The sequence below is a fragment of the Cyanistes caeruleus genome, chromosome 6 (genome assembly GCF_971803275.1).
Source record: "Cyanistes caeruleus chromosome 6, bCyaCae1.hap1.1, whole genome shotgun sequence".
In the NCBI taxonomy this organism is placed as follows: domain Eukaryota; kingdom Metazoa; phylum Chordata; class Aves; order Passeriformes; family Paridae; genus Cyanistes; species Cyanistes caeruleus.
Window position 1 is genome coordinate 51,077,853 of NC_141706.1, and position 26,287 is coordinate 51,104,139.

Genomic DNA, 26,287 nt, shown 5'->3' on the forward strand with positions numbered 1-26,287 from the left:
GCCAAAACTGAACATCCATTCCGGTGAATGCCTTAGGCACAAGTGTCCCTTTGTCTCCAAAAGTGATAGTACGAGGGACAAAAACCAGCTTCTAATACTCAGTGGCATTTTAGCATGAGGGACTCAGTGCATAACTTTAAAAGCATTACCTTCCATAGTAAATATCCCCAGCTAGGATTTAAGCTTCCCCACATTTCAAACCAGTTGCAGTTGCAAAGGCTAAATTAGACAAAGGCATTCAGAAGAGGAACTTCAAGCCTTTTAGGTACTTGCACCAATGTCACACCCATCGAATCGCACAGGGATATTTAAAGCACTGTTTGGGGCTACTTTCCTCCCCAGGTCACTGTGGTCAAAAAGGGTGGAGTGGGAAGGAAGGAAAAAAATGCAGACAGGCTTCTCATGAACTGCAGCCCACCTATACAGTAACATAATGCTTGTGCTCTTCCACCACAGCAGAGAAGGAACTCAGTTTACCTGAGTTTCCCAGTCCTTTACTAGCTCCCCATACATGGCCTTAGCCTGCAAAGGGAACTGGTGGGAGACAGATTTGTAACACAGGCTACCTTAGTAATTTACTCACTGTCCTAAGAACAGAAAGCCAGGTCATCATCTTTCCATCAAATTAAATGAGACTCACCCTTCTACCTCTAGCTTTCAATTCATCTTTCCAGTTATTTTCTGCACCTTCTACAAATTCTCAAGATCTCTTTTAAAATACAGGCAGCAGAACTTGGTATAGTTATTTTAGCATTGGTTTAATATAAAAGATATTGTTTATATTTTTGATAGGCTAAACTAATGCAAAGCCATCATCAATAGCATAGCACAGTGTTGTGTAAACCATTTAGGACTGGAAGTGTCAAAACTGGTTTTCTAGCTTTTTGCCTGAGTCCTTACCTGAATGTTGAGAGTGAGTGTGTGCCATGCATTATCCCGGACACCAGCAAGTCCTTTCATTAGTATTTCCTCTCCAGCTGCAAAACATGTTTAAGTTAGCAAAGTGTAACTTCAGCCCTTTGCTGAAACTGATAAATACCAAGCCAGTGAAAGGATAATAGTATCTATTTTTCAGAAGTTTTCAGGATTGATATTTTACCAATTTGGAAGGCTTAACATGTAAACCTGGACTCTGCATTATCAGTACCTTCTCTTGTTTTGCCAGAACTGTTTTCTCACTGAAATCCTCAATGCTCTTGGCAATTTGGCATGAGATTTGGATCCACTCTATGGAGAGTACAAGTTCAAAAAGTGTGACAGTAGCTATAGCTATAGTAGCTATATATCATTCTATAGATCTTCTTGTTTATGTATTGTTTGAAACTATTTTAAATCACAGGGTTTGAGTTGCCACACCGTCGTGTTGCTTAGCTCTACCCAAAATTTAAGCTAAGCAAAAGTGGGGTGTGAATGACACCTGGAGGGAAGATGAAGACCTGAAAAAAAATTAAGTGCTAGAAGTCCTCATTTATTCAGTAGACAGTTTTTGCTGCAAGATAATTTAACATTCAGGCTCCCTTCTAGAAAAATATAAAGATGACTGAAAATAACTGTACAAAAAAAATTATCATATTGTGTAACAAGAGTCTCAGCCTGAAATAACAGGATGGTTGATCAAAATCTACTCATTTCATCCAGGAAAACTTATTTCTGACAGCCTGAGAAACTAATCAGGTAATGTTGCTAGGTCTTATTACAAATAAAAAATTGAGTTGACCCTAAACACAAGTATGTATTTTCATACAGCTGAAACTTAAGTTTTTATGGAATGACACACTGTAAAGTTTCCATAGGGAGCACTGGTACATTAAGAGAAGCTATGTAAATCCCTCTTTATGCTACCTCTCCATGGTAAAAGTGGAAAGGAACACAGACACACATACACAAAAAAAAACATAAGATCAGATATACTGTAGATCTGGAAGTTACAGTTGACTCATCAGAAACTATTGAAAATTTTAATTTATACTCATGAAATGACAGGAAATGCATTTAAACAACTAAATATGCCACTCTGCCAAAACAAATTGAAAAGAACTTTTAGCTACTGATGAAGTATTATCATACACTCTTCCATGTGCCTGTGAAGTGCTCTACAGATAAACACACAAGAACGTTAGCATCACAAGCAGAACATGTGCTCGCTCCACTGAGCTACACTAAGAGGAGGATGCATAATTTGAGGAAAAAGGAGGCCACTTATGATCATCACTTAAGCCAGATGTAAGATGAACTGCTCTCTAAGAGAAGCCATTTCATGTCAAGCAGGATTTTTTTTTTATGTGTAGTTTAAGAATACAGATCAAATCTTTCTGTAATTAATATTTTATCAGAGTATTTATGAAAAGCAAAATAGCTCATATTTGCTAGTGTAAAACAGACTTTGTTAGTGGAAAACCAAAAACTCCAGAAAGCTGAGCCTGAGAAATGGGCCAGCCAGTAGCCTCCAGATGCTTTTTCTACTTATGAAAAGTGACCATCATTAGAGCACAACTGGTTAAATTCATAGTCATGACAAATGAACTATAAAATCTGAGTGTTACCCATTTTTATCCAAGTTATCAAAATGACATGTCCATATGCCAGTATCCACTTTTGCAAAGAGCTGCTTACCTAGGTCACCAGTGACTCTGTAGGTGCCATCTGCAAAAACCCAGAAGAAAACTCCTTTGGTACGTCGCACATATATCCCACCATTGTCAACTCTTCCTGCAATAAACACGCCTCCATCACGAGGTTTTTCTATGTAGATGTCACAAGTGACTGTCATGTTTACCCTGTAAGAGAAGTTTAGTGTTTTAACAAGGAAGGAATCAATTTTTTGGAGTAGGCAGTACGCAGAAATTATTTGATTTCCTGAGATTATACTCTAACTCAACAGTAAAGCACTGCATTATGCATGCAGTGAGAGCTGTAAAGAATAAAGTGAAATAATACCAGAACCATCAAATTGCACCTAGAAAATTTACACAACTTCCTCCTCCCCAGAGTTGCACTACAAGGCTCTTAACCATAAGAAGTCTCTCCTTCTATTAATTGATCTACATCCCATGTCTGAAAGCACTTGTAATACAGATACAGCCACAAGGGCACTTACTTAAGCAATAACTATCCAGAATTATTTACAGAATGTGAAAAGACTTTCTTTGACAGCAGCTCAGCTGATAACTGAATCAGAGAATATCTATTCTAGCAACTTTTCTCCTCACCTCTAACATAGTAGTAAGAGTGACCTGAGTTTTAATTCTAATGTAATGCTCCATATTCTTGAATATAGCCATTACACAAACAGGATTACTTTCTTGCCTCCCCATTTATCAAAAAAGAAACCCCCCACATTTTCCTTAAACCATTATAAAGAGACTCAAAGCAATACAGAAATAATTACATAGTAATACTTTCAGAATATACCTAGGTTCAATAAAACCATCAGAGAAGAACACTAACAAATCTAGGATAAGAGAGTAAAAAGCTTTCACATTCACAAGTTTAAAATTAAAACTAAAACCAACTAAACAATCCTGAAATTGAATCACGATAAAGTGCCACTGACAACTGAAGTACCATCCCACAGAGAAATCTAACACAAGATTGGCTCAGAATTTCAGTAGCAGGTGCTCATTGTTGAAAATATCTGCCAGGGACAAGTTGAGTCTTAAACTGAGGATGAAGCAAACAAACTTGAGGGCCTGAAATTGAGGACTAGCATTATGAAAAGTTACAGGCCAGTAAAACTTGAATAATAAACTGAATATTCAGGAAGCAAGCTTGGTTTTGAAAGCAAGATGAAGACGCAAAGAAACAGAACTAAAATAAAATAACAGGAAGTTTTTAGGAATCTCAGTACAGTAATTTTCAAATATGTCCTATGTAGCTGTTATAGGAATCACTGAGTATGATTTACTCAATGAGGGATAGTTGATTATAGGGGGAATGTGAGATTTTTTCTTAACAGAGGGCTGCAAAAGAAAACATCTGATAACTGAAGAACAGCCTCCAAGTACAAGAGGGTGTTATTTTTCCAGGTTTTGGACCAAAGAGATTCAATCACGACTATAGGCCTGAAATTAGAAGTGTGAAACATGTTCTAAAAAAGCATTTGCCAGATCAATGATTTAATTAAAGTGAAAAAAACCTGACAGAACGGCTATTTTAAAGAACATATCAAAACAATTTAGGCTAGACTTCTAAGCAGAAGAGAAAGCTTTAAGTATGAAGTTTATTATTACTATTAAAAGCATAATTAGTTAACAGGCTCTTTCCCAATACTTATTAATTTTAAATAAACATTATTCTAAAATATGATGCTTGGTTCTGAATTCCCGTCATTGTAGCGCCTAGCAATTTTTTATCTCCTAGGAAGAATTGCAACTGTAACCACACTTTCATCAAAAGAGTAAACCAGTTACTTTCACCCAGAAATAAAAGAGTTTGAAGTAGCATTGGCATCAAATCCATACAATTCTAGGAACTGCTCAGAAGATGGCAGTCTGCAACAAATACATCTGAATTATCAACTAAATAGTCTGAGAGTTATGAGACTGATCAAACTGCTAACAAATAATTCTAAATTATGTAACTCAAAATTAATCCTTTTCTTAGTCCAGTTTAAGAAATAAGAAACTCAGGGCACACATTGGTGTTTCTAGTATGCCAACTCAGATCCATTAGTGTAAAAAATTACCTTGAACAAATATGCCCAGCAGGACATAAGCAAAAAGAAACATTCTAAGACACTGCAGCATTAGGCTAAGCAACCAAGAAATGTGGTGGATTCTCCATCCTTTAAGAGTCATTTAGACAGACACAGTTGACCTTTGGCCCTGAGGAGGGCTCAATGACTTTTAGAAGTGCTTGAATCATCCTTCCTACATGACTACAGAGAATCTGGAGGCAAAAGCAAAAGCCCTCTGTCCAAGAGAAATGAGACTTGAGACAGATTAACTTATCATTCCTCACACTGGTGAGGAAGACATTTCCCCAAATGCTGCTACAAAATAGTATTTACATACCACTTAAAATTTCCTATGACACTGATGGTCTGGTCTGCATCAGAAACCCAAGTGATGGGCCGCTGAACCACCACCTGGCGGAGTGTGAACACATGATCTCCAGGGTCAGAAGCATTTACAAAGTATTCAAATACACCTGTCTGATCTGCAAAATTTGGGGCTTCACTGAAAGGTGGATTACCTGTTCAGAAAATAAAATACACATCAACTCTAAAACATTACTTTTCTTTAGTATACTTGTTCTCAAAAATTTCCCCTGAAAATTTTCTCCAGATTTCTGACTTGCTATATCAAAGCAATCCCCAAAATGGAAGTTTTTAAGCACTGGTTTTGCAAACACATGAACACCACATAAGATATTACATTAAATACACTTCATTGCAAGTGTAAGGTTGTCGCTGTAAGAATTAAGCCTTCTGAGCTTGTTTTCATAGTTTCTAGCCATTTTCCCAGGAAACTAACTATAAACATAGATGCTTATACATTCCATTAAAGAAATGTCTTTGATGGATGTTTCTCACGACCAGTGTGGTTGGGAAGGTGGTAACCTAACTATCCAATCCCTGGTCGCTGTCGAGAATCTACAAATACTGGAATCACTGAATAAATCGCTCTCTTTTTCCTATCACACATTGAGATGTGTCCATGTGAATCATTTTCTGTCAAACAGCGACATAAGGTGTACAGTCATACAGGTATAAGTTGTTGGAAAAACAGATATAAATAAACAAAACCAAAATAGATCTTCAGGCTACCTCATGTAGAGGATTCAAATAACATAACTTACTATCTTCCTACGTTACAATTATATCTGTGTGTGAATTAAGTTTTTGGATAAGAGAATTCTGGCTTACGTATATTGAAATCATCTTTGTAATTTGAAGGAAAGGGCTGAGGAGGAGGCGGCTCTGGGCAAATATATTTCCGTCCTGTCTTGAGTGTGGTTAAAGTGTAGACTTCATCCACTTTTAGATCTAAAGTAAATCTTCCCTTCCATACCTGGAATTGAAGAAAGCTCAAGCTGCAAAGGTTACCCACTAAATGACAAAATACCCAAGTTCCAGAAGTAAAGAAGATCCTCTGAAGTTCTGATTTAAGTAAAAATCCCATCTTCTTGCCACAGCATTTAAATATCTCTGGACTATTTTCAGAACTCGTTTTCCCCAAATTCTTTATTACCTCCAGGTAATCTTGTACATAGCCAGTAAAACTGCACTCAAACAGCATTAAAACATGCCCTAAATATGCAGCTTAAGTGTGAAATTTGAGGACTTTCACCAAAGAGGAAAGACACATCTGAAACTGCAGAGGGACTGTAATCAAAACTATCAACTTACCTTTATAGGACGGAGTTTCTGGAAAAGACTGGAGTGTCCAGATTCAAAATCAAGTCTAGAGTGCCACACTTGAAGGGTTTCCACCATATACTACAATGGAACACACCATACAGTTTAAAACACAACAACAGCAAAATAAACAACCTTGAATATTCAACTTGAGAAATACCAGTCCTCTATAAGTGTCTAATTTTTGTTATTTCAAAGCTGTTGATCACATTAGAGGCCACAACTCTATTCAGCTAATCATTACATATGCCTTGAGAAATACCAGTCCTCTATAAGTGTCTAATTTTTGTTATTTCAAAGCTGTTGATCACATTAGAGGCCACAACTCTATTCAGCTAATCATTACATATGCCTTACATTTTTATAGATTATTCATTAATCAAGCATTGTCCTAACATGCCCTAATGTTGCTTACAAAGACAGAAAGCACTGCAAACACAGACACAATCTTTAGCTTCTCTTTCACCAACAATACACCTTGGATACAAGCTCTCCTTCAAGAAGTAACTGGACTGAAATAATATCCCACTGGTTTCACTTTCATGTGGCCTTCAGTCTAGTTGCTAGTTCTTTGATTTTAATTTTTGAGCAAAGTATTTTGCTTTGTCTCCATCCTTCTGCAATACCCTATCAACCATATATAACCCCCGTAATTTCTTTTCAGTTACCAACATCAATAACAAAGCAAGAGACCTAGAGCTTGGTTTGGATAAGCCATCTGATACTTCCCCAAAAGGGAGCTGTGTATCCAAATTGACATTCAACTACTTTTCCCCAGTGAACTATTTTGCTGCCAAAAGTATTATCCAAATTATCTCCTCCTAAAGGAAATTACTGATGCCAAAAAATAAAAATCAAATCCAAATAAGTAAATGTCAGCTTCTGAGAAGGAATCATCCAAATCAACTAACAATGACTCCCTCCGGTTTACACTGTGAAAACATTAGAGGGAAATTTACTTTAGCAAGATTAAAAAAGAAAATAAATAAATCAACAACTGGGAGATTCTCAAATATCTCTTCACAGGATGCGACAACAAAATCTATAGTATAAAATCAACTACAGCTATTCTGAAAATGAACAGATAACTAAAAAGATCATGTCTGTGCTGGCCCAACGAACTATGTCAGCATGTCAGAGCACCCAGCCTTGGAATAAATTCTAAAGAAAAATTCAGTTGCATTTCTCTCCTGTAAAATTTCTTCTTCAATATACAGATGATGAGACTGGGAGGCAGCAATTCTACCATTTCAGTTATGACATTGCATCTCATGGTAAAACCGAAACAGAACGCTTAAAACTTCACCAGGCATGAAACAGCCTCCAATACTGGAGACTGTTAATTTCTTGCTAACCTGTGATACTGACTTGTATGTATTTGATTAAGAATGGCAATTCATTTTACAAGGCTGATCAAATGTATTCAAAGTCTACTTACAAATGACCCTCTGAGGTAGAAAGTTGCTCTCTGAGGTATGACATTGAAATTTGGCAATGGAGGCCTGATACATTTAGAGTGATTATGACTCTGAAAAAGAGACAGAAGAGACACACATTACTAAAATGCAACAAATGGCAAAATTCATGAAAAACCAACAGCATAGAACTGAAATTAAAAGAGCAATAATTTGTTTCTCTGTTATCTTAATAGCTGCAATTACAGTAGTTTAATAATTTTATTATGAATACAGATTTTAAGAAAGCACATGATATAACTTCCTCCCAGGGTGTCATCCAATTACAGATAATGTGTAATAAAAAGATAAAGATGGCATATATATTGGCCTCCAGGAAGTCTCAACTAGGCACTTGAAGTTCAGATAGAAAAAATGACCTCTAGTGAACTCATAAATAAAGCTACAAAGTATCAAAGAACATTCACAGATACTGAATAACATAGATCAAGACAGGTTCTTCATAATAAAACATTTCCTGTAACTTTTCTAGTCCGCTGGAATTGCTGATGAACATACCATAGTTTCAATTATGATGGTAAGGTTCCCTAGGCCATCTGTCAGGGCTACAAAGCTGCCACCTCCTTCTAAGTGTCCATCCACTTGCAAGTATGACCAGCCTGGTTGAGTAAATTGTGTGGTGTGTGCTGAGACAAAAATCAGAATACAATAATTAAGACTTAATAAAAATGGTACCATTTGTAGGCTTAATTAAATTTCTTTCTCATACATGCTGACAAAACTGAAACCTGATTTGGGGAAGAAAGTAATAGAACTTCCAAAACAATATTTACTTATATAAGAGGAAAGATTAAAGAATTATACTACAGCAAAATTAAAAATATCAACACTGTGGCAGACAAAACAGTTAAAATGATAGTAATTATAATTATTCAGTCATTAAGTACAAACTATATAAGGTAATCATGTCCATTCAATTTGAATATTCATCACAGTTTAGATTTTCCCTTTTTTTTTTTATCTTAAAATAAAGGAAACATTTAGGGCAGCGAAAGCACAGATGGGCAAATCCATGAGAAATAACTAAATAAGTAGGGTTTTCAGAAAGTAAGTGAAACTATCCAAGAATATGATGCAGATCATGAAAATCCTGAGCAATATGGACACAGGAACAACTGTTCAGCTGTTCTGTACATGGCAAACCCGGCCATTTTTCCTTTAATGCTTTTACATTTATAGGTAACTAGAAGAAGAACAAAAATTAAAGCATTTGTCTGGTTCCTCCTTCATGGCACTGCATAGTTGCTCTACAAAACTGCGGCAAAGGCAGTAAAATATCACAGGACTACAGAGTAGCCAGTGAAACCATGTGCCCATGGACACCACATGAACATTCTTCCCTTTCCCCAGGCTCAAGGAAATGGTGATTTACCCAAGCCAAGAATGTCAAGCAGGAAAAGAATACAGAGGTTCTTTGTTCCATTTTTGCAAATTGAGAAGTACCAAATGGAATTGATTGACACTCAAAGATTAAAAATAAAAAAGGGAAAGGAAACAAGAAAGCACATTAACCTTTATGGGCACTTCAGATTTAAATATTTTAATAGTAGCAACTATAAAGGCAGTAGCTTTTTAATTTTTGATACAGCTAAACATCAAGTATAAATATTTCCCTTACTATTATATCTTTCTGCTTTTTATTGAAATTACATTATTTTCTTCTTTTTTAATGTATTCACAAAACTTTCCAGAAATCTACCTCAATTTGGTACAAAAAATAATACACATAAAACCACTAAATAAATAAAGACCTTGGAAAGTACAGTGATGTTCAGTGTCAGATCACCAACTTATAACTGCAAAATTTTCACCTGTAATCCAGATAGGAGATTCAACTTTATAGTGGCCACTCCATGGCTCCTGTGCTGTCATTAATCCACATCGACCAAAGGGCAGCTCCTCATAATAACTGGCCACCAGATTCCATGCAATTGTTCTAGAAGAAAAATATTTTCTTCATTCATATAGACAGTATTAAATTAACTTAATACAAGAATCCATTTCTCCTTTTTTCCAGCATACAATGAAAACAATTTGGAGGGTGGAAGGAATATCTGTCTAGCTAAAAGGAAAAAGAAAACCCACAGGAGAGGAAAATAAAGCAAATCAGCTTCCAATGTTGAGAACTTCCAAAACTGGTGACAAATTCTCTGACTGTAACCCACAAAAAGTTGTACATTAAAATAAACTTGTATTGAGGGTAAAGACTCCATTTGTTTGGGATTTTTTCCTGTTCTGATGGGAAAAAAGTTTGTTAGCGAAGTCTACAGCTTTTTGCTGGGTGTTGTTCAGTTCAGGTCTCTGTGATTGCTTGGTTATTTCTGTGCATGGTGGTAGCTGTTTTGGGTGGAGATTTTTAGGGAAGCAGTTAAGTACCATCACTAAAAAAAGATCTTATCTTTATCCATGTAAGTAACAAACTGAAAACAACTTTAACCAGCCATCCTCAAGGAGTTGTTGTTCTATCCTGACAAGGATAATCACTTCACACACTTTGATTTGAGCTTCACTGAAAATATTTTGCAAAGACTTTAAACTTAAGACCTCTAGGCCTTAAATATGGAAATATAGCCTAACAGAGCAGTTAAGCAGAAGGCAAAAGCTGACAATCTGTTTTGCTATTGTGTACAGGTGAGTACAAAGGCCTCATTCTAAAGGCACTGCCACAGACTTATCACACTATACATACACACAGAAGAGATCCTGGAATTCTACAAAAACATGATCATAAAATAAACAACTCTTGAACTGTAAACTCAGCTTGCTCACATCAAACTTGTTCTGTTGATTTCAAACTTAGAAAGAAAAGTAGGAAATTCAACTTCAAAGGAAACAAACTTAGCAGAAAGATAAGCTACCCTTCGTCAGAAAGATTTTGTTTTCAGTATAGAAGCCAAGACAACTTCACTGTTGGACACCTGGACTTGGAAATATTCTACAGTAATTTCTAAATACGCCTAGCTGTCAGGCTGTGAAAGAAACGGGGCATTTATAATTTGAAAGGACTTGGAAAAATAGCAAAGCAATGGAAAAAGAAGGACCCCAAATAAAGATATTAAAGTATATGAGGATTAAGAAGGAAGCAGAATGATCAGGAATTCAAGCAAGAAATATTCATCTGTTTGAAAATTTCAGCTTGCAGAGAAGATAAAATATCTGTAGAAACCAGGTGACTAAAAAAATTTCCCTTTACAAGTATCAGTAATTTTTCCAGCACTCCACTTGAAGCAACAGACTAGAAGATTTCTCTTTATTTTTCCAGAATGAAGTTATAAAGAATCTGAAAGATTTGAACAATTTTGCATATATCTTGATGCCTACCTTTTCTTTAACCAAACCTTTTCTTTCAGATTGCCAGTTGTTGCACCAGAAATGAACTGTATTTCTATTCTTTTCTAAAACTAAGTTATGTAACTTCACAGTAGAGAGAACATTTTTTTACAGTTTTCAGTTTGGAAAGAAAATGTGCAGAAAACAGTAAATTATCAAAACACTACAGCATGTTTAAGAATTGATTCTGAGGAAGCAGTTGTATGGAAAAACTAGATAACTACATCTGTAATTCTCTGTTTAACTGAAGACATACAATCTGATAAAGACCTTAAGAAAAATACGATAAATTACTTACATTGTTATTTTCCTCCAATGTTTTTAACTGTTAGCTCTTCTCAAGAACATTCTCTTTTTAATAATTATCATCAGACTCAAAGGCATCTGAAATTAACTGCATAAACTACTGAGTGCTGGGGAACAAGAATACATTGAAACTTGTGGAACTTCTACCTCAGAAAGAGGTCAGAACAGCAGACTTCCTATCTTACTATATTTGAATTCAGACCACATTGGGGTCACTTTCAGTTTAGCTGTTTTCTCACCAGAGCAGACGGATGTGTTATACAGTACTTTAAATAATTCCTACACTTCGAGTTGTGAAAGTGTGCAACAGTGCCCAACACTTACGAGGTCATGTTTCCATTCACGTAGTTTTGGTTCAGGATCCGAGCCCAGCATCCTGCACCAACATCGTCATTGAAAGTACTGTAATCTTCCGACGACCACAGTTTCTTCCCAGTTAATATAGCATTTTGCACTGTTTTTGTCCCAGGATAGTGAGCCCTACACAATATTTTGAAAAGAAAGAGCATTTAGTACAAAGAGAAAGTCAAATTTTGGAAGTACATATAGCAGTAATGATTCACTTCCTTCAAACTGAAAATGAAAAATAAAATACCACAAGTGGAATACAAGAAAATTGAACAAGGGGGAGCTGTAACATTCTAGAGCTCATTGTATTTACATCAGTAGATTATTTCTTCTGCTACATGATAGCACATAGATAAACTTAGATTGTATTACAGATACAATGCAATTTTCACAGCTTGCTAAAGCAAATCTCTGTCCTGAAATTGAGCTAATTTGTCATTATGAGCTAATATGGTCATTACCATAATGTGCTGAATAGAGAAAATACATGCTAACTCATACTACCTTAAACAAAACCATAAATAATGTAAAACCAACAGTAAGATACAGCACTAGGCATTATCCTAAGAATTTAGCTGCATGAATGTCTTAGAACAAAACATGAACTTGACTGATTTTGTACATCTTTATTAATAAACTCAGGTTTCAAAAAAACATGGTAGTTGGACTAGAGAAGTTACAAAGGTATAAACTGACAATACTTGAAACATATAATGAGAGCTAATTTTCTTTTCAAGATCTTCCTTAATATGAGGACAGATCCTTTCACCCAATGGAGACTTTGATTATACTCAATCAAGACACTGACCCACCAAATGCAGTGCAAGGTTTGCTGACTGAAATAAAACCTTTCAAACCACTTGCAGAAAACAGGATTGTGATTCTCCTCACTTAGCACATTTATTGAACACAATACGTACACTAAAATGAAACTATTTCCTTTACTATTAGCCTGCAACTTGATCAATTGATACATTTGTGGCAGGAATACAAGAAACGCCAGTTTTTCTAGGCTGACTGTTGGGTTTTTTTCCAATATTTTCCCTGTAGTGGACAATGAGCTATTTCCCAGTGTTGCAGTCCTTCATACATAGCTTCACTAATGGAAATGTGACAGATAATAGGGATTTTAGCAACATTTTGCTCTCCTGTATGTTTTACTGTGTATTTCCCCTTTGGCTTGGAAACCTAGGTATTGCCTTAGTACCAAGCAAAAGGTTTTTGTAATGGCATAAAGTGCACAGCTTTCAAAAACAAAGCAAAGTAGGAATAATTTGTCTTTCTACGCTACTGAAAATGTGTTTAAATGCTAATATCCCATTAAAAGCTGAAATACACAAGAGAGTGTAATAATTTCCCTGTTAAGATTGAATCAGAGTAGGGATGTAAAACTTAGACTTATAAAGAGTTAAGCAAATACAGCTTACTTAGGCAGTGTAAAAACCATTGAGTTTCATCCAGACATGATCCAAGATTCCACCTATGAAAAGCTGTCAAGATACTGTTCATGTTCAGAATGAGGGGAGAGACTGATTGCAAAAGTTGATGACAATGACTGCCTATCTGTATTTGCAGAAAAAGCATTCATTTCTACACCTCCTATGGTTCAGATATATAAAGATGAATGGAAAAGACTCAAATTGAAGCAAGGAACTGACACATTTTAAGCATGTGATTGGGTCGGGCAAGTTTATGGCACCTAGTCATTAAAGTTTAGAGCAACTGTAAAAAGAAAAGTTAATAAATGTTTTGTATACACATTTCCATTCAGCCAACAAGTCATTCAATCTCAAATTTAGTCTACTAGTAAAATATTATTATGACAAAACCCAGAACTAGCAAAACAAGTCAGCTGGTTGCATCTTTTCCAAATATAAATTTGTCATCAAAGCAAAACAAGAACTAAGAATCAAACCATTGTAACTCAAAGAAGAATCACAGCCCAAATTCATTTCTGCATAACAAACATTTCAGTAACAAACCAGTGGAAATTACAAGGCCGTGTACTAAGTTGTAAAGCTAAAGCACTTTTTGCATACCAGTTAGAGGAACCAAAACTCTCAGAATAAACAGTGCTGTCCAAAAAACCTTCAATCCCTCAAAAGCGCAACCACTCCCAACACGAATCTTCGACATGACAGAAGACTCCTGATTTAATGAAAGGTTGAGGCTGTTACGGGGACAAGAGCTGTGTGATTTGATGTGGGTTAGTAAGAAAGTTTTATAGTATCAATCCTTTCCTTGCAGGTAAGAGTACAGAGAGGTAAAGCTTTGGCTGTGTTAGTTATAAATAAGATGAAGACAAACTATAAACAAACCACCAAGAAAGAAGAACAGAGAGAACCCCCTACCCAATCACATCGACCACTCCGTGGAGCTCAGAGTCAATCATCATGACAAAGGAAATGGGCTCCCACAGTCTATCGCTGGCTATGATCCTCACCTGCTCCAGACCATGCTTATCCAATGTGTACCTCAACAGCTTGGAAAAAAAAAGGAGAGCAAAGAACAGAGAGAAGGAACAAATAAAAAAATTGGTTTTCAAATTGTCAAAACTTTATATTTGGAAGGCAGCATCTTCTTCAGCACTAGCTGAAAAAACTACTATGCTTCAGTTCAGGTTTTTGCAACTTGGACAACTGTTACACCAAACAATACATACAAGATTGTCAAATACAAAGTGACTTCAAAGGATACCTTCTTCTACCATACTGAATTCCAAAATACATAAGAAAAGGAAAAATTAAAAACATTTTGTTCTTACAGACACGAAAGTACAGATTAAGACAAAGCATATCACATTTCATGCAGTATACTCTATTTGCAGATTAGCCACTTAGATGTTACAGGGCTGATGGCTAAACTACAAAATGTTTATGAACTTTCTGAACCTGAGCATTTGAAGGACAGACATCTAAATACTATTATCTTTCACTAGGTCAGCAGAACTCTCTGGGGTAGGTAGTACCTTAAAGTCAGCATTGATTGAGAAACATGTTGTTCTCATTTTGTAGTAACCCTAATTTCTTGACAGATAACAAAACCACTGCACAGAAAAAACCTAACTGTCCATTTTTTGTGATCAGTGGTGGAGGGGGAGTTGAGGCAAAATCTGTATCACATTGAAGAAAAACCTCTGACAAAAAGAACTTACATTTTAAACAACAACTAAAACATGTCTGTGGTTCTAAAGACACAAACATAAACAAGTACTTCTATCCTTGATTCTGCCAAGTTCCTGAAGAAACAAGAACTGTACACAGTCATTCTTCAAGCTGTACTGTCTTGGAAATAATTACTAAAACATTTCCTAATGCACCTGCTGAGCTGCAAGTCTTGCCTAACCTAAGAAAGGTTTTTTTAAGTCTATTTTAAACCAAATGAGTTACTCACTACTGACACTATAATTGGCATTTCTCAGGCAGCCACTTTCAGATGATTGATATTTACAAGCTCAACAAATACAAAAGCAGTTTCTTTATAAAATCCCTGCTGAACTGACCTGCTATAACCTTTGAACCACACATTCATATAAACTATGAAGAGCATATCATGCTTCCTTACACCCAGAGGATAAACAGTACACGAGTGACCCACAAGAATGTTCTTATCACAGTAAGGTTAACAACAAAGATAAACAAGTTAACAAATGTAACACAAGTGAACAATTTGTATCTGTACACAACATTTCCACTGGGAACATGTAATTTTTTTAAAACTATGTATAATTTTGAGAAACCAGAGATTAGAAAGAGAACAAAACCAGCAGAATAAATTGCCAAAATCAAGTAATAAAGTGTATTATGGAACAAGAGAGGCAAACAGTTGAACTGACATTTGCTGAAACACCAACAGAAGGCATTCCCAGCTGCCAAAATGGAGATAGGCTGTATTAGTTTACAAACTTTAGGTGCTTGATGTTACTTCTGTGTTACTGTAAGTGCATGCATTTCTAATATTATCTGTTATCAGATACAAGCAATAAAAAGAAACTTCTAGCTCTAGCTCTTCTAGCTCTGACCAGAAAAATCTCAGCTGCAGCCACAGAAAAGCCCACGGTGATAAGTTCCACTCTGAAAGTTCAAGTTCAACCGAAACGAAAACCAGTTGCAGACCAAGAATTCAATCCTAAGGTTTTTCTGACTTGGAACATGCACATGCAGATTAGTTAGAAGTTTCCTGTCATTTGCTAATGCTAAGAAGCCTAAAACACAGCCCCTAAATGGACACTTTAAAGAAATGATGGAAGAGTGACAAGGTCAGCTTACACATGTACTAAACTGAAAGGAGAAAGACAAGAAAGAATAATCCATCACCACTGGACACGATGGAAAAAATGGAAACAGCTAGGAAGTATGAAATAAGAATATATGACTCTTGAAATTGGAGATGGAGACTTATAAATAGGAAGCAACAGCAATGTTTAAAATGTCTCCCTTCTCCCACACTTACCCGACTACCTCAATAGCATCATTAAGATAGGGATCAGCTATCATCTCTTTTGAGATGTCCCAATTTCCATCCGCAGCGATGATGCCAACGTTCCATAGACCCAGTCTGTCCAAATAATGTCGAAGCACCTTAGTAACAGATAACACCACTTAAAATACAGCCTTCATCAATGAGGCAACATGAAATTTCAGACTGAAAACAAGAACTTTGGAAGGAGTCAGTGAAAGCCTCTGTTTACAGACCAGGATGGATAAGAAAAGTTCTCCCATCTCAAACAAGAGCTATGGTGGCAACTAAGACAAAGTTAATGGAAAGTATTTTTTAAACTGGAGTGTTCTCATTGACACTGAGATAGTCATTACACAAAAATGAGCTTCTCAGCACTTGGATAACTTTTGACACCACATGTGTACATATATACTCCACTTGGACAGTCTCAGCATACTGACTCCCTGGCACGTATGTAATTCCTTACACAAAAGTAATGGATTTATCATAAAGTCAGTCATGTTAAGCTAATCTAAAAATAAGAGCTAGCTGAATTATGGAAGTGGACACACCTCCCTAAGTGATCAGAAGCAAAAGTTAACCTGAACCCAAAAAAAGTATATTGAAAAAACAGGGATTGAAGTTTTAAAATAGAAAAGACCTATCCATGCAGCTTTCTACAAGAACAGAAATCTCTGCCAAACACCAGTCCTATTCAAATGAAGAGCACCAAAACATTTTTTTCACTGCCTATTTCACTGAACAAAAAAAAAAAAACCTTGATGTTTTAGGTGTTTAATATTTAAGTTTACCCACTGCTTGGTTCTCATATTTCACTGACTTTCAAGGAAAGCAATGAATAAGCATAGAATTGCATATTTACAACAAAACTGAGGGCAACCAACTTTGAATTCAAACATGCCAGTAGAAAAGAATTCCTGTCCTTCCAGTTTCTCTTTAGTATTTCACCGTTAAAGATGATAAACAGCTCACATTTGTCCATGGAACTTCTTAGATAAAATTTATCCACACAAAACATACTCAGCCTTATAGAGGGCTGGTACTATCTAAAAACTCAAACCAAAAATTTAAAAGAAAAAGAGAAAAATTAAAAAATATATTTTCAGCAGCTTGCACATATAGCTGCATCTGGGAAGAAACCCAATGCATTTTTCAATTTTAAAGAATGATGAACTGTGTGTATGCATGCATGCATATAAGATTTTTCAATTTGATTCAAAGATCAGTAGGCATGAACCCTTAAATAATTTCTTGTAATAGCCCTCTGGCAATGTGAAGATAAATAGGGAGCATTTCCATTTTTCATGTAATCAAATAAGGACAGAAATCAAAATCTAAATGTTGATGACAATCTAGATCTAAAACTAATTAAGACATAAAACTTACTAAGAAAAGTGGCAATGAAGTTCTGTTCAGCTGTTTGAAACCTTTGAAACAAAAAGTCTACCAAAAGCAAAATTCATAATATTAAAAGGTCCTTGTAATTTAAAGCATTGTAGCTACCTAGATGCTCAGAAAAATTGCCTAACCACAGAGACAGCTCAGAAAAACAAAATGAATGGCTGCACAATTTCCATGCTGAAAGGGAAGTACCAAGGGCACAGAACTGCATGCACCCAAAATGCATTCCACAATAACACATGCAGAATAGCTCTCTCACACCCACTATTCATATAACTAAAAGAACAGGGTCTTCTTGAAGAATTTAGAAGCATTAGAACCTCCATTTCTTTCTTCTTTTTTTTTTAATTATTAAGAAACATAACTAGCATCTCAGTGGATGAAGTATCTAGAATAACATCTCACAACTAAAAATTTAGCCAGATAACTAAGAGCTTATCTGTGATGTACTTAACAGGAATCACAAAAAAAGTTTGGTGTGTAGCAGTACATTTCAGTATATTGACCTCTTGTGAAATGGCAGAGTGCAAACAGAACTATTGTGCTGATGAGAGAAGTGGTGCCAAGTGACACTGTAAGAGAATAAACGGTAAAAGAGATGTTTAATGAAAACTTTTCATTAAATATTTGTGTGATTTTAAGGTCAAATTTTAAACTAAATATTCAGCTCTAGAAGCCAAATGCTCAGTCCCAATTCAACAGTATTCAAAAAGCTATGAAGTAGAATGTTTCCCCTAGACTCAACAGTTTGTTCATATTCTTTTTCTCCACTGAGGAAGCCAAGACAAGCAGATGAGAAAGCCTCATGGTGACATGACACAGATTAGGGATTGTTCAGCCTGAAGAATAGATGGTTTGGGGGTGACTAAATTGCTGCCTTCCAGTACCTGAATGGAGCCTACAAGAAAAGATGGAGAGGAACTGTTTACAAAAGCACGTAATGATAGGACAAGGGGGAATGGATGGGAATGCTCATCCCTGGAAGTGTTCAAGGCCAGGCTGGATGAGGTTTCGAGCAACATGGTCTAGTGGAAGGTGTCTCTGACCATGGCAGGAGGATTGGAACTGGATGATCTTTAAGGTCCCTTACAACTCAAGCCATTCTATGATTCTCTGAGTCTTGCTTGTTTTTAAGAGGTAATGCCATTGTGTCTTAGTCTCAAAGCAACAACAAGGAAAGGAACAAAGCAGAAGCTTTTGCTTAAGATTTCACTGCAAGACAATGTAACAAACAGAAGAGAGTTTTCAAAGCAGGGCTGGTGGGCTGCAGGAGCATTCAGTAGTGAAAAATATTAGAGCTATCTCAAGGTTGGTTATGTGAAATACTGTGTTCCTACAGCTTTTTCAAACAAATGGTACTGAATTTTGCAAAGTTAAAAACACAGAGCCTTTACTGTGGTTTAATAGCAATATTTAAGGGCACTGTAATCACAGAACTTAGAGACAGAATTTCAAGCAATTCTAGATCTTCTAGCTTCTAGCTATATCCAAGCCAGTATAAAGATGATTTGAGTTTGTATGATAGTAGCATCAACTAGCTTTCATTAAAGCTTCCACTAACATTTAGCAGACCTAGCATTTAGCATACACTAACGTGCCCAAAATAATAGTCCAAAATAACAGTTTCAGATACACAAAATAAACAATCTAAATATCGGAACATGTTATCTTTCCATGCATGCAACCACAAGAAACAGAGTTCAGTAAGTGATATAGTTGCAGAATTAAGGTCCCTTTCCTACGCAAATTCAGAAAAGCTAATTGTTTGCACACAGTAGGACAAGCACTCCACAGAAATAAGAAAATAATACATACCTTAATGTATTTGCTATTAAATGCCCTTTCATTCCATATCTATAAAGAGAAAGTAAAATCCATTTAGAAAAATCAGGATATGTCAATGGAGAATTAAAGATTTCATTTATATATATATATCTGTAAGATTATAGAATCCATTAATCAACTCTACGGTTTCCGTGTGCTAGAGGGAAGTGCTGGTTGGTTTTGTTATCAGCTTTTCTGGGGAAAATTCTTTATGAAAGTTCATAGTAAGGTGCTTGTTAATCTTTCTCTATGGTCCCCTGATTTCCTTCTTGCTGACAAGAATGCTAGAGCTGCTTGAGCTCTACAATGGCAGCAGTGTTACATTACCAATGGCCCTATAGTTTGCTAGAAACATTGAGAAATTCATTGTGGCTTCAAGGCGTGGCCTAATGAATGGGCCGCTGTTGCAATACATGGGCATATAAGCGCGAGAGTAACTCACACACTGAACAAATCGATAAAGATAACTGTTCTTTCTAATTTACACAGGACTATATCCAAGCTTGAACACAAAAGAGATACAGCATATTTTAAGTAAACAGACACAAAATTAACTCATTTCGAAATTTTCATCTTTTATGGAAAGAGAGTTTAAACAAAACACAGCTCAAAATTCAAAAGCCTGAACACTGGTCTGCCTTTCTACCAAAAAGACATAGGCAGAAATCTTGTTTCTTTCTTTTCCAACCACAGCATGAACACTGCAACTCACATGCACCAGTAAAGGTTTAGATTACCCGGTGAGGTACAAGCACTTTCCTATAGATAGGGTAAGTAATATCGATTTTGATATTTCTATATCTTTCTATAAATGCTAACATAAAACTTCAGAAATCAGCCAATCAAAACATTACTTAAGGAAAGGCTCATCTCATCATAAAGCAAATAGTGATACAGAACATATACTTACAGCAGAAAGAGTGGTAAAGGCTAACCATGTACAACCATAATAGCATTGAAATTGTTTTGATAGCTTCTCAGCCTTCACAGACCTCTCACTGATTCCCTGTATTTCAGATTTATTTTCAGATCCACAAAGAAATGAGACCATATCTGGATAAGCCAAAATTCCCTTTTCTTACAAGGAGAAAATTTAGAAGGCTAATCACTGTGAAGTAACAACACCGAAGTCAACATTACTCAAATACATGAAGTGCAGAACTTACTTTCTACTAAAAGAACACAGGGCAGGGAAAAATCTAACAGCAATTGCTCTCCCTGTCCCCACAGCTGAATTGCTGAAGTATCACTATGTTACCCACAGTGCAGGACTGATCTAACTGAAATAAGCTAGCAGCCTCAAGGGGATGCATTCCTGAGGAGATACTAGTGAGGAACACCTTCCCACATTGCAGCAGAAAGGTCGGACTTCTGAGGGATAGGAACCACAGTTTTTGAAGCTTTGTTCTGGACTGCTGAAGTGATTTTCAGCTTTTCCGCAGCTAAACTTCTCATATCAAGACATTTAAGAGTCAAAAATAAGTGTCCAGTAAGTACAGGATTTATTTTAGAGGAATCCTAGACATACTTTCTTGCTCAAATAGTGAACTTGAAGGGTTTTTTCAGATTGTCTGCTTCTCTATCTCATCTCCAATTTATGACATTTTTTCTCAGACATTCATTCACTGCTTCCATATAATGCACTATAGGACAACACAGTAGTTGTACTGTAAAATACACACTTTTATCTACTAATAATGCAGGTAATAATGGAAAAAGTTGTAAAAGATTGCTCCTCTGCAAAATAACAACCATGTTTTATGCTAAGTCATGTTAGCTGACTTTCAAACTGTTAACTGATGTTTTTTGTCATCTGATAACTGCTGAAACACAAGCAGAACAAACAAGGTAGAAAAGGTAAAAGAACTCTCAAATTCTTTGGTAACTTTGTTTTAAAACTGGGAAGGTAGGAACCATTTGACACTTGTTCTACTTTAACAGCCATAATTTCAGGAAGACTGTAAACTAACACAACTGCTGCCTTTCCCCTAGCAACAGTACAAGCCAAATCTGCAATTACAAAAAAAAAAATTCTGTTGCAATCCTCCTCCTCTTCCTCCAGTCATCAATAAAGAGAGGCAAGACCAAGATTTTAGGAGTTAAGATAGATAAAATATACACAAAATATACAGAAGATTTTTCTTTACTGACCCCAATATAATCAATGTCCAAATCATGATACTGTTTTGCTCCTAATATCCAAGAAACAATATAGTAAGCAGTGATATCTGGATAGTCATAGGGCCAATTTTCTCCCTTCCCTATCCATCCTGGAAATGCCCAAGGTAATCCTGGAAAGAGAGAAGAAAACCAAATGAATAAGGTAAGTGGTTGCTCTACATTATTCAACAAGCTTCAAGAGCAAGCTGTAATTTTCTCTACCTAAAATGAAGGAACAGATATGCACTTGAAACTTGCTTGGTTCCAGTGAAGACAATGAAATGTAACTTATCTTACTGCAGAGTATGGTCTAATACAAATTATGATCAAGCAATTAATAGCTACTTTTGTTTTCTGAGCTAGGAAACATTTGTTATTAGGGAAAAACTGACTGCATATAATCTGTCAATTTTATGGTACTAGCTCTAACGGGTTTAAAAATCCAAAGATTTTAAGATAAAAATTTACAAAGCTAAAGACAAAGGGTCAATCCAGAACATGAAAAATTGTTTCTCTCCCAGAGATGAATTTCAGAAGACATGATGATCTGATCATAAGAGAGGAAGGAAGATTAGGATCATGAAAAAGCATTTCTAAGTCTCAGCTGCTCCCTGGATCTTGCAGTAAGTAAGAAAAACAAATTAATCTAACCAGATGCTGCTACGTGTCCAGTCAACTTGTATATGATACCATAGGCTAATTCAAAAGTAAATCATCCTTCCTTTGTTGAGAAGTTGATGTGAGGGAAGAGGGATTATTAATTATTACAATTAGTAATTACAATTAGTCATAAATGGTAAGCTTAACAGAACCTGACTGGCAAATCCTGCACCAAGCCTTGCTTCATGGCTGGATATGGTAAAGCCCACTGGAAGGTGGGGAAATTAGACATCTTTTAACCGACAGATTCCTTACCTTGTTTCGTGTGAAATACATTTTGTATTTCCAAAATACAAAAAAACAACCTAAGGTTCCACATTTGCATTGTCACAGCACACACACAATTCACAATTAAAACAGGAAGAAAGGAAACTCCTCTTACAACTCAACTACAGATGCAGGACAAACCAGAAGACCAGAATCACTACAGTAAAGAGGAAGTGTTTGATTGGTTTGTAATAAGAACATTTAATCAAATGCAGTGTGTGAAAGATTTACACATTTATACTTGCAGTAAGATTTACTTTATCCCTCCCAGTTTTTTTTACTCAATTATTTGGGAATTTATCTCTCATGATAAATCAATCATGTTCATTGCTGCGATACACTAAAAACTTTATTTACTTAATACAAACAAATTATTAGATATTTGTTGTGCTTCTTGTCAGGATGTTGTACTATTGTACAGGGTAAAACACGGTAAGCATCAAGACAAGCTGAACAAATATTAGAGATTCTACTTTGTCTACTGAAAAATCAAAACATCTCCCAATTAAAATGTTAATTAAGGGACAGACAGGTAATTTAGTCAGGGGTATAAAAAGCCATTTAAATCTAAAAGCTCAAAATAACTTACCAATCAGTTTAATTTCGGGGTTTCTCTTTTTAGCTTCTTTCATCAGCCACCATTCATAGCCCCGGAAGTAGTTCTCATCATTTTCATAGTGCATATGGGAGGGTTCAGTACCATCTAGGAAGGAAAGAGACAGGTAGCTCACAATTATCTTCTGTGTCATAAGCTGTTACACATCATGAAGTTTTCTGCACTGCTCATTAACATAGTATGCAAGCACATATCTCCAACATGGTTCACAAGTTCCTTGGTATGTATTTCAAAGCCAAGGGAATAGTGGGACATAAATGCAAATACCCTTCATTCTTAGCATATTAACTTAGAATAATTTTAATATTTTTATTTTGAAGGGTTTTTGCTGGCTTTTAACATCAGATGTGGTTAGCTATTACGCATTTTCTATCTCTAGCTATGATAACACTAAATTTTTATTTGCTATTGTCTCATATCTTGACATTAACAACCACTATGAATGTTACAGCATTAAGATTAAGAGGAAAAGAAATTATTATACAAGCAAGATATCTCTAAACCAAAAAATAAATAAAAGAAGGTTATAGTTTGTTTCTTCCGCACAAGGCAAATCCAGTGAGAGAAAAGACAGAACTACCATGAATTTTTTTTCAATTACAGGAAAGAGGGTGTGTGGTTTTTTATTTTTACAGTAAAATATGTAGTTTACAACTTTTTGTGTTCTGTGACTGCAGGAAAAGTTTTTTGGAATTGAATGCTACGTGCTGAATTTCCTCAGGCAAAGGTAAACAAACTAGAAAGGCGCAAAAGAACCAGTGTTGCATGGAAAGTCCTTACACACAAAAGTCAAGTTGCAACTTGTGTACATGACTGCAACAATTATGCAACTGATGTTAAATTGTGTGCAGAGAGCTCTTCTAATGAGATTTTGTTTTAAATGAAGCCTGCTGAAACAGCACATTTCATTACAGAAAACAGGATTCATTTTTTTACCTTACCAACACTTGGCTACATGTAAGTTTGTCAGGAACATGAAACAACTAGATTCCAAATTTAGGCTCTGTATCACATTTTTCAAATGAACTCCTGATCACACCTGTGAGGCCAGAAGAAGAGCTGCAGTCTAGTGCACTGAGATATATGTATCTTATTGTTCTCCTTTTCAGAACTGGAAACTATCACACAAGTATGTGACACTCTCCTTAGCCAGCAGTAAGAACATTTGAAGAGGTTTGTGCATGCCTGAAGACGATTTCACTACCCCCACCCAGCAATTCATGGCCAAGCTCTTAAACCCAGTACAGTACTTTTCATCATGTCAATTTTTGTGAAGTAAACACAAGAACGAAAAACAGTATCTAATTATACAAAACATAGACATTACAGGGGAAAAATGTATATATATATACATAAAAGTATATATACACAGATATATATATACACATATGTAACAACACAAAATCAGATTCTATGCTTTCTATTTATTAACTGTGTCTGGTTTTAAGTCTGTTCCTGATGTGGCCAGATTTACTTTGAGAAAAAGACACACAAAAAAAATAAAAAAAACCCAAGCTGCAGTCTCTGCTCCTCAGCTTTTGGTCACAACCAGTTACTAAATAGTTTCTCCTGTATGTAAATATAGTAGGTAGGCTAGGCAAATTACATCAAGACATTTCATTTGCAACCCTTCTTTGGAAGAAAAAAAATACTGCCTACTGCCAGCCAATGCCACTCCAGTGAAATGTTGCAGCTAATTAAACAAAAGAAATGTAACTGCTTCTGATCAGATGCCTTTGCATTTCATGCTTTTAAGACTAAGTAGCTGGTATTGCAAAACTTGTGTGTGAGAAATGCTCAGAAACCTACCTAGTACCTACTATGGTAGGGGGAAAAAAAAGAACTCACTTGCTTTAGAATGCAACCTATTAACCATATGATAGTGAGAACTGCTTCCAGAATGTTGGTGTAAATCTCTCTTGTACAAGGCATTAGGGTTTATTGCAACTCAGTTCAGCTATCTCCATTCCTCAGCTCCATGTGCAGCACACCTTACTTACAGCATCACTGAAATGAGCAGTTAAATGCTGCTCATGCAAAATCCATACCTGTTGACTGGGCATCACCTCCAATCTCTACCTTGAGAATATGTAAAGAAGCACCAAAATTTGGCTGTGGAAAAAAGAGACAGAAGAACAGATAGAATCCTGCTGTTAACAAGAAGAATAAGATAAGTGTATAATTTTGAGCATGCTGAAATTGCAATTGTTTTACTTTTTTAAACCATTATAAAATTAATTATAAATGTAATTTATAATTATAAATTATATTATAAAATAATATGTATAAAATAATATGCATAAAATGTAATATAAATTACATTATAAATGTAATGAGAGATTATATAAATTTCTGCTTTTCAAAAGAAAATCCACCAGGATAAAGAGTACACTCGTCTTTCAATAATTTCATTGACTCTTGCACCATTAACAACACTTCTCCACAACCATGCAGATTTTAAATAGGCTGTGCTCAAGAAAATGCCAAAGTACTATGAAAGCAGAAGAGAATATATGAGGAAAGCAGCAGTATTTTAATGATATTAGAAGTCAAACTTGTTTCCTTTTAAAATCAAATTGCTGAAGTTGGTATTTTTTATTCATTTTTGTAAAGTGTTACACAGGTTATGTGAAAGAGCATACATGACGGATCAGGAATAATCTGGAAACTACAAACAGGCAAGAGAGGAAAAAACTCATCACTGGAAAACAATTGGCTAGTCCACTATACCCCTCCCCTGGCATCTGACTGGTGAAGCCAAATACAAAATTCAAGCTCATACAAGTGATTCTACTGCCAATATGTTCTTCTAGCCATTAGTGGCTTAAGAGCTGCTCAAGTCAGAACTTAAAATTAATCATTATCTTAATAACCACTAATAAGCTGGCCTCCTGCATGGAATGACCCAAGTATAATTTTGGTATCTAAAAAAATGTTTTAAGACATAAGAATGCAATTTGATTTGCATAAAATGCAGCACAGATGACATGTCTTTTGACTTACAAGTTGGGATTTTTGTTTGCTTTTTACAGCAAAATAAGTATTACCAATTTACCGTTCCTCTTTTTGACATTTTTTGTT

General features: G+C 35.7%; 1 protein-coding gene and 1 long non-coding RNA gene across 3 annotated transcripts in view; one reads left to right on the forward strand and one right to left on the reverse strand.

Moving 5' to 3' along the window:
- GALC (galactosylceramidase) overlaps window positions 1-26,287 on the reverse strand; it is a 35,530-nt gene that overhangs the window by 3,448 nt on the left and 5,795 nt on the right. Inside the window, exons 3-16 of one of the 2 annotated variants that reach the window (XM_086895936.1) lie at window positions 25,255-25,318; window positions 23,180-23,293; window positions 21,655-21,794; window positions 19,495-19,533; window positions 14,169-14,299; window positions 11,794-11,949; window positions 9,645-9,769; window positions 8,332-8,459; window positions 7,797-7,886; window positions 6,350-6,439; window positions 5,867-6,011; window positions 5,013-5,193; window positions 2,614-2,777; window positions 901-977 (exon numbers count right to left, since the gene is read on the reverse strand). In XM_086895936.1, coding sequence (XP_086752062.1) covers window positions 901-977; window positions 2,614-2,777; window positions 5,013-5,193; window positions 5,867-6,011; window positions 6,350-6,439; window positions 7,797-7,886; window positions 8,332-8,459; window positions 9,645-9,769; window positions 11,794-11,949; window positions 14,169-14,299; window positions 19,495-19,533; window positions 21,655-21,794; window positions 23,180-23,293; window positions 25,255-25,318 — 1,644 coding nt within the window. Of the gene's footprint in view, window positions 1-900; window positions 978-2,613; window positions 2,778-5,012; window positions 5,194-5,866; window positions 6,012-6,349; window positions 6,440-7,796; window positions 7,887-8,331; window positions 8,460-9,644; window positions 9,770-11,793; window positions 11,950-14,168; window positions 14,300-16,269; window positions 16,398-19,494; window positions 19,534-21,654; window positions 21,795-23,179; window positions 23,294-25,254; window positions 25,319-26,287 lie in introns of both variants that reach the window. The other variant, XM_086895937.1, reaches the window with a different exon arrangement.
- Window positions 23,384-24,371, forward strand: LOC111929920 (uncharacterized). The gene is made up of 3 exons (XR_002864939.2): window positions 23,384-23,426; window positions 23,884-23,933; window positions 24,316-24,371. It is a non-coding gene; the product is annotated as an uncharacterized LOC111929920 (long non-coding RNA).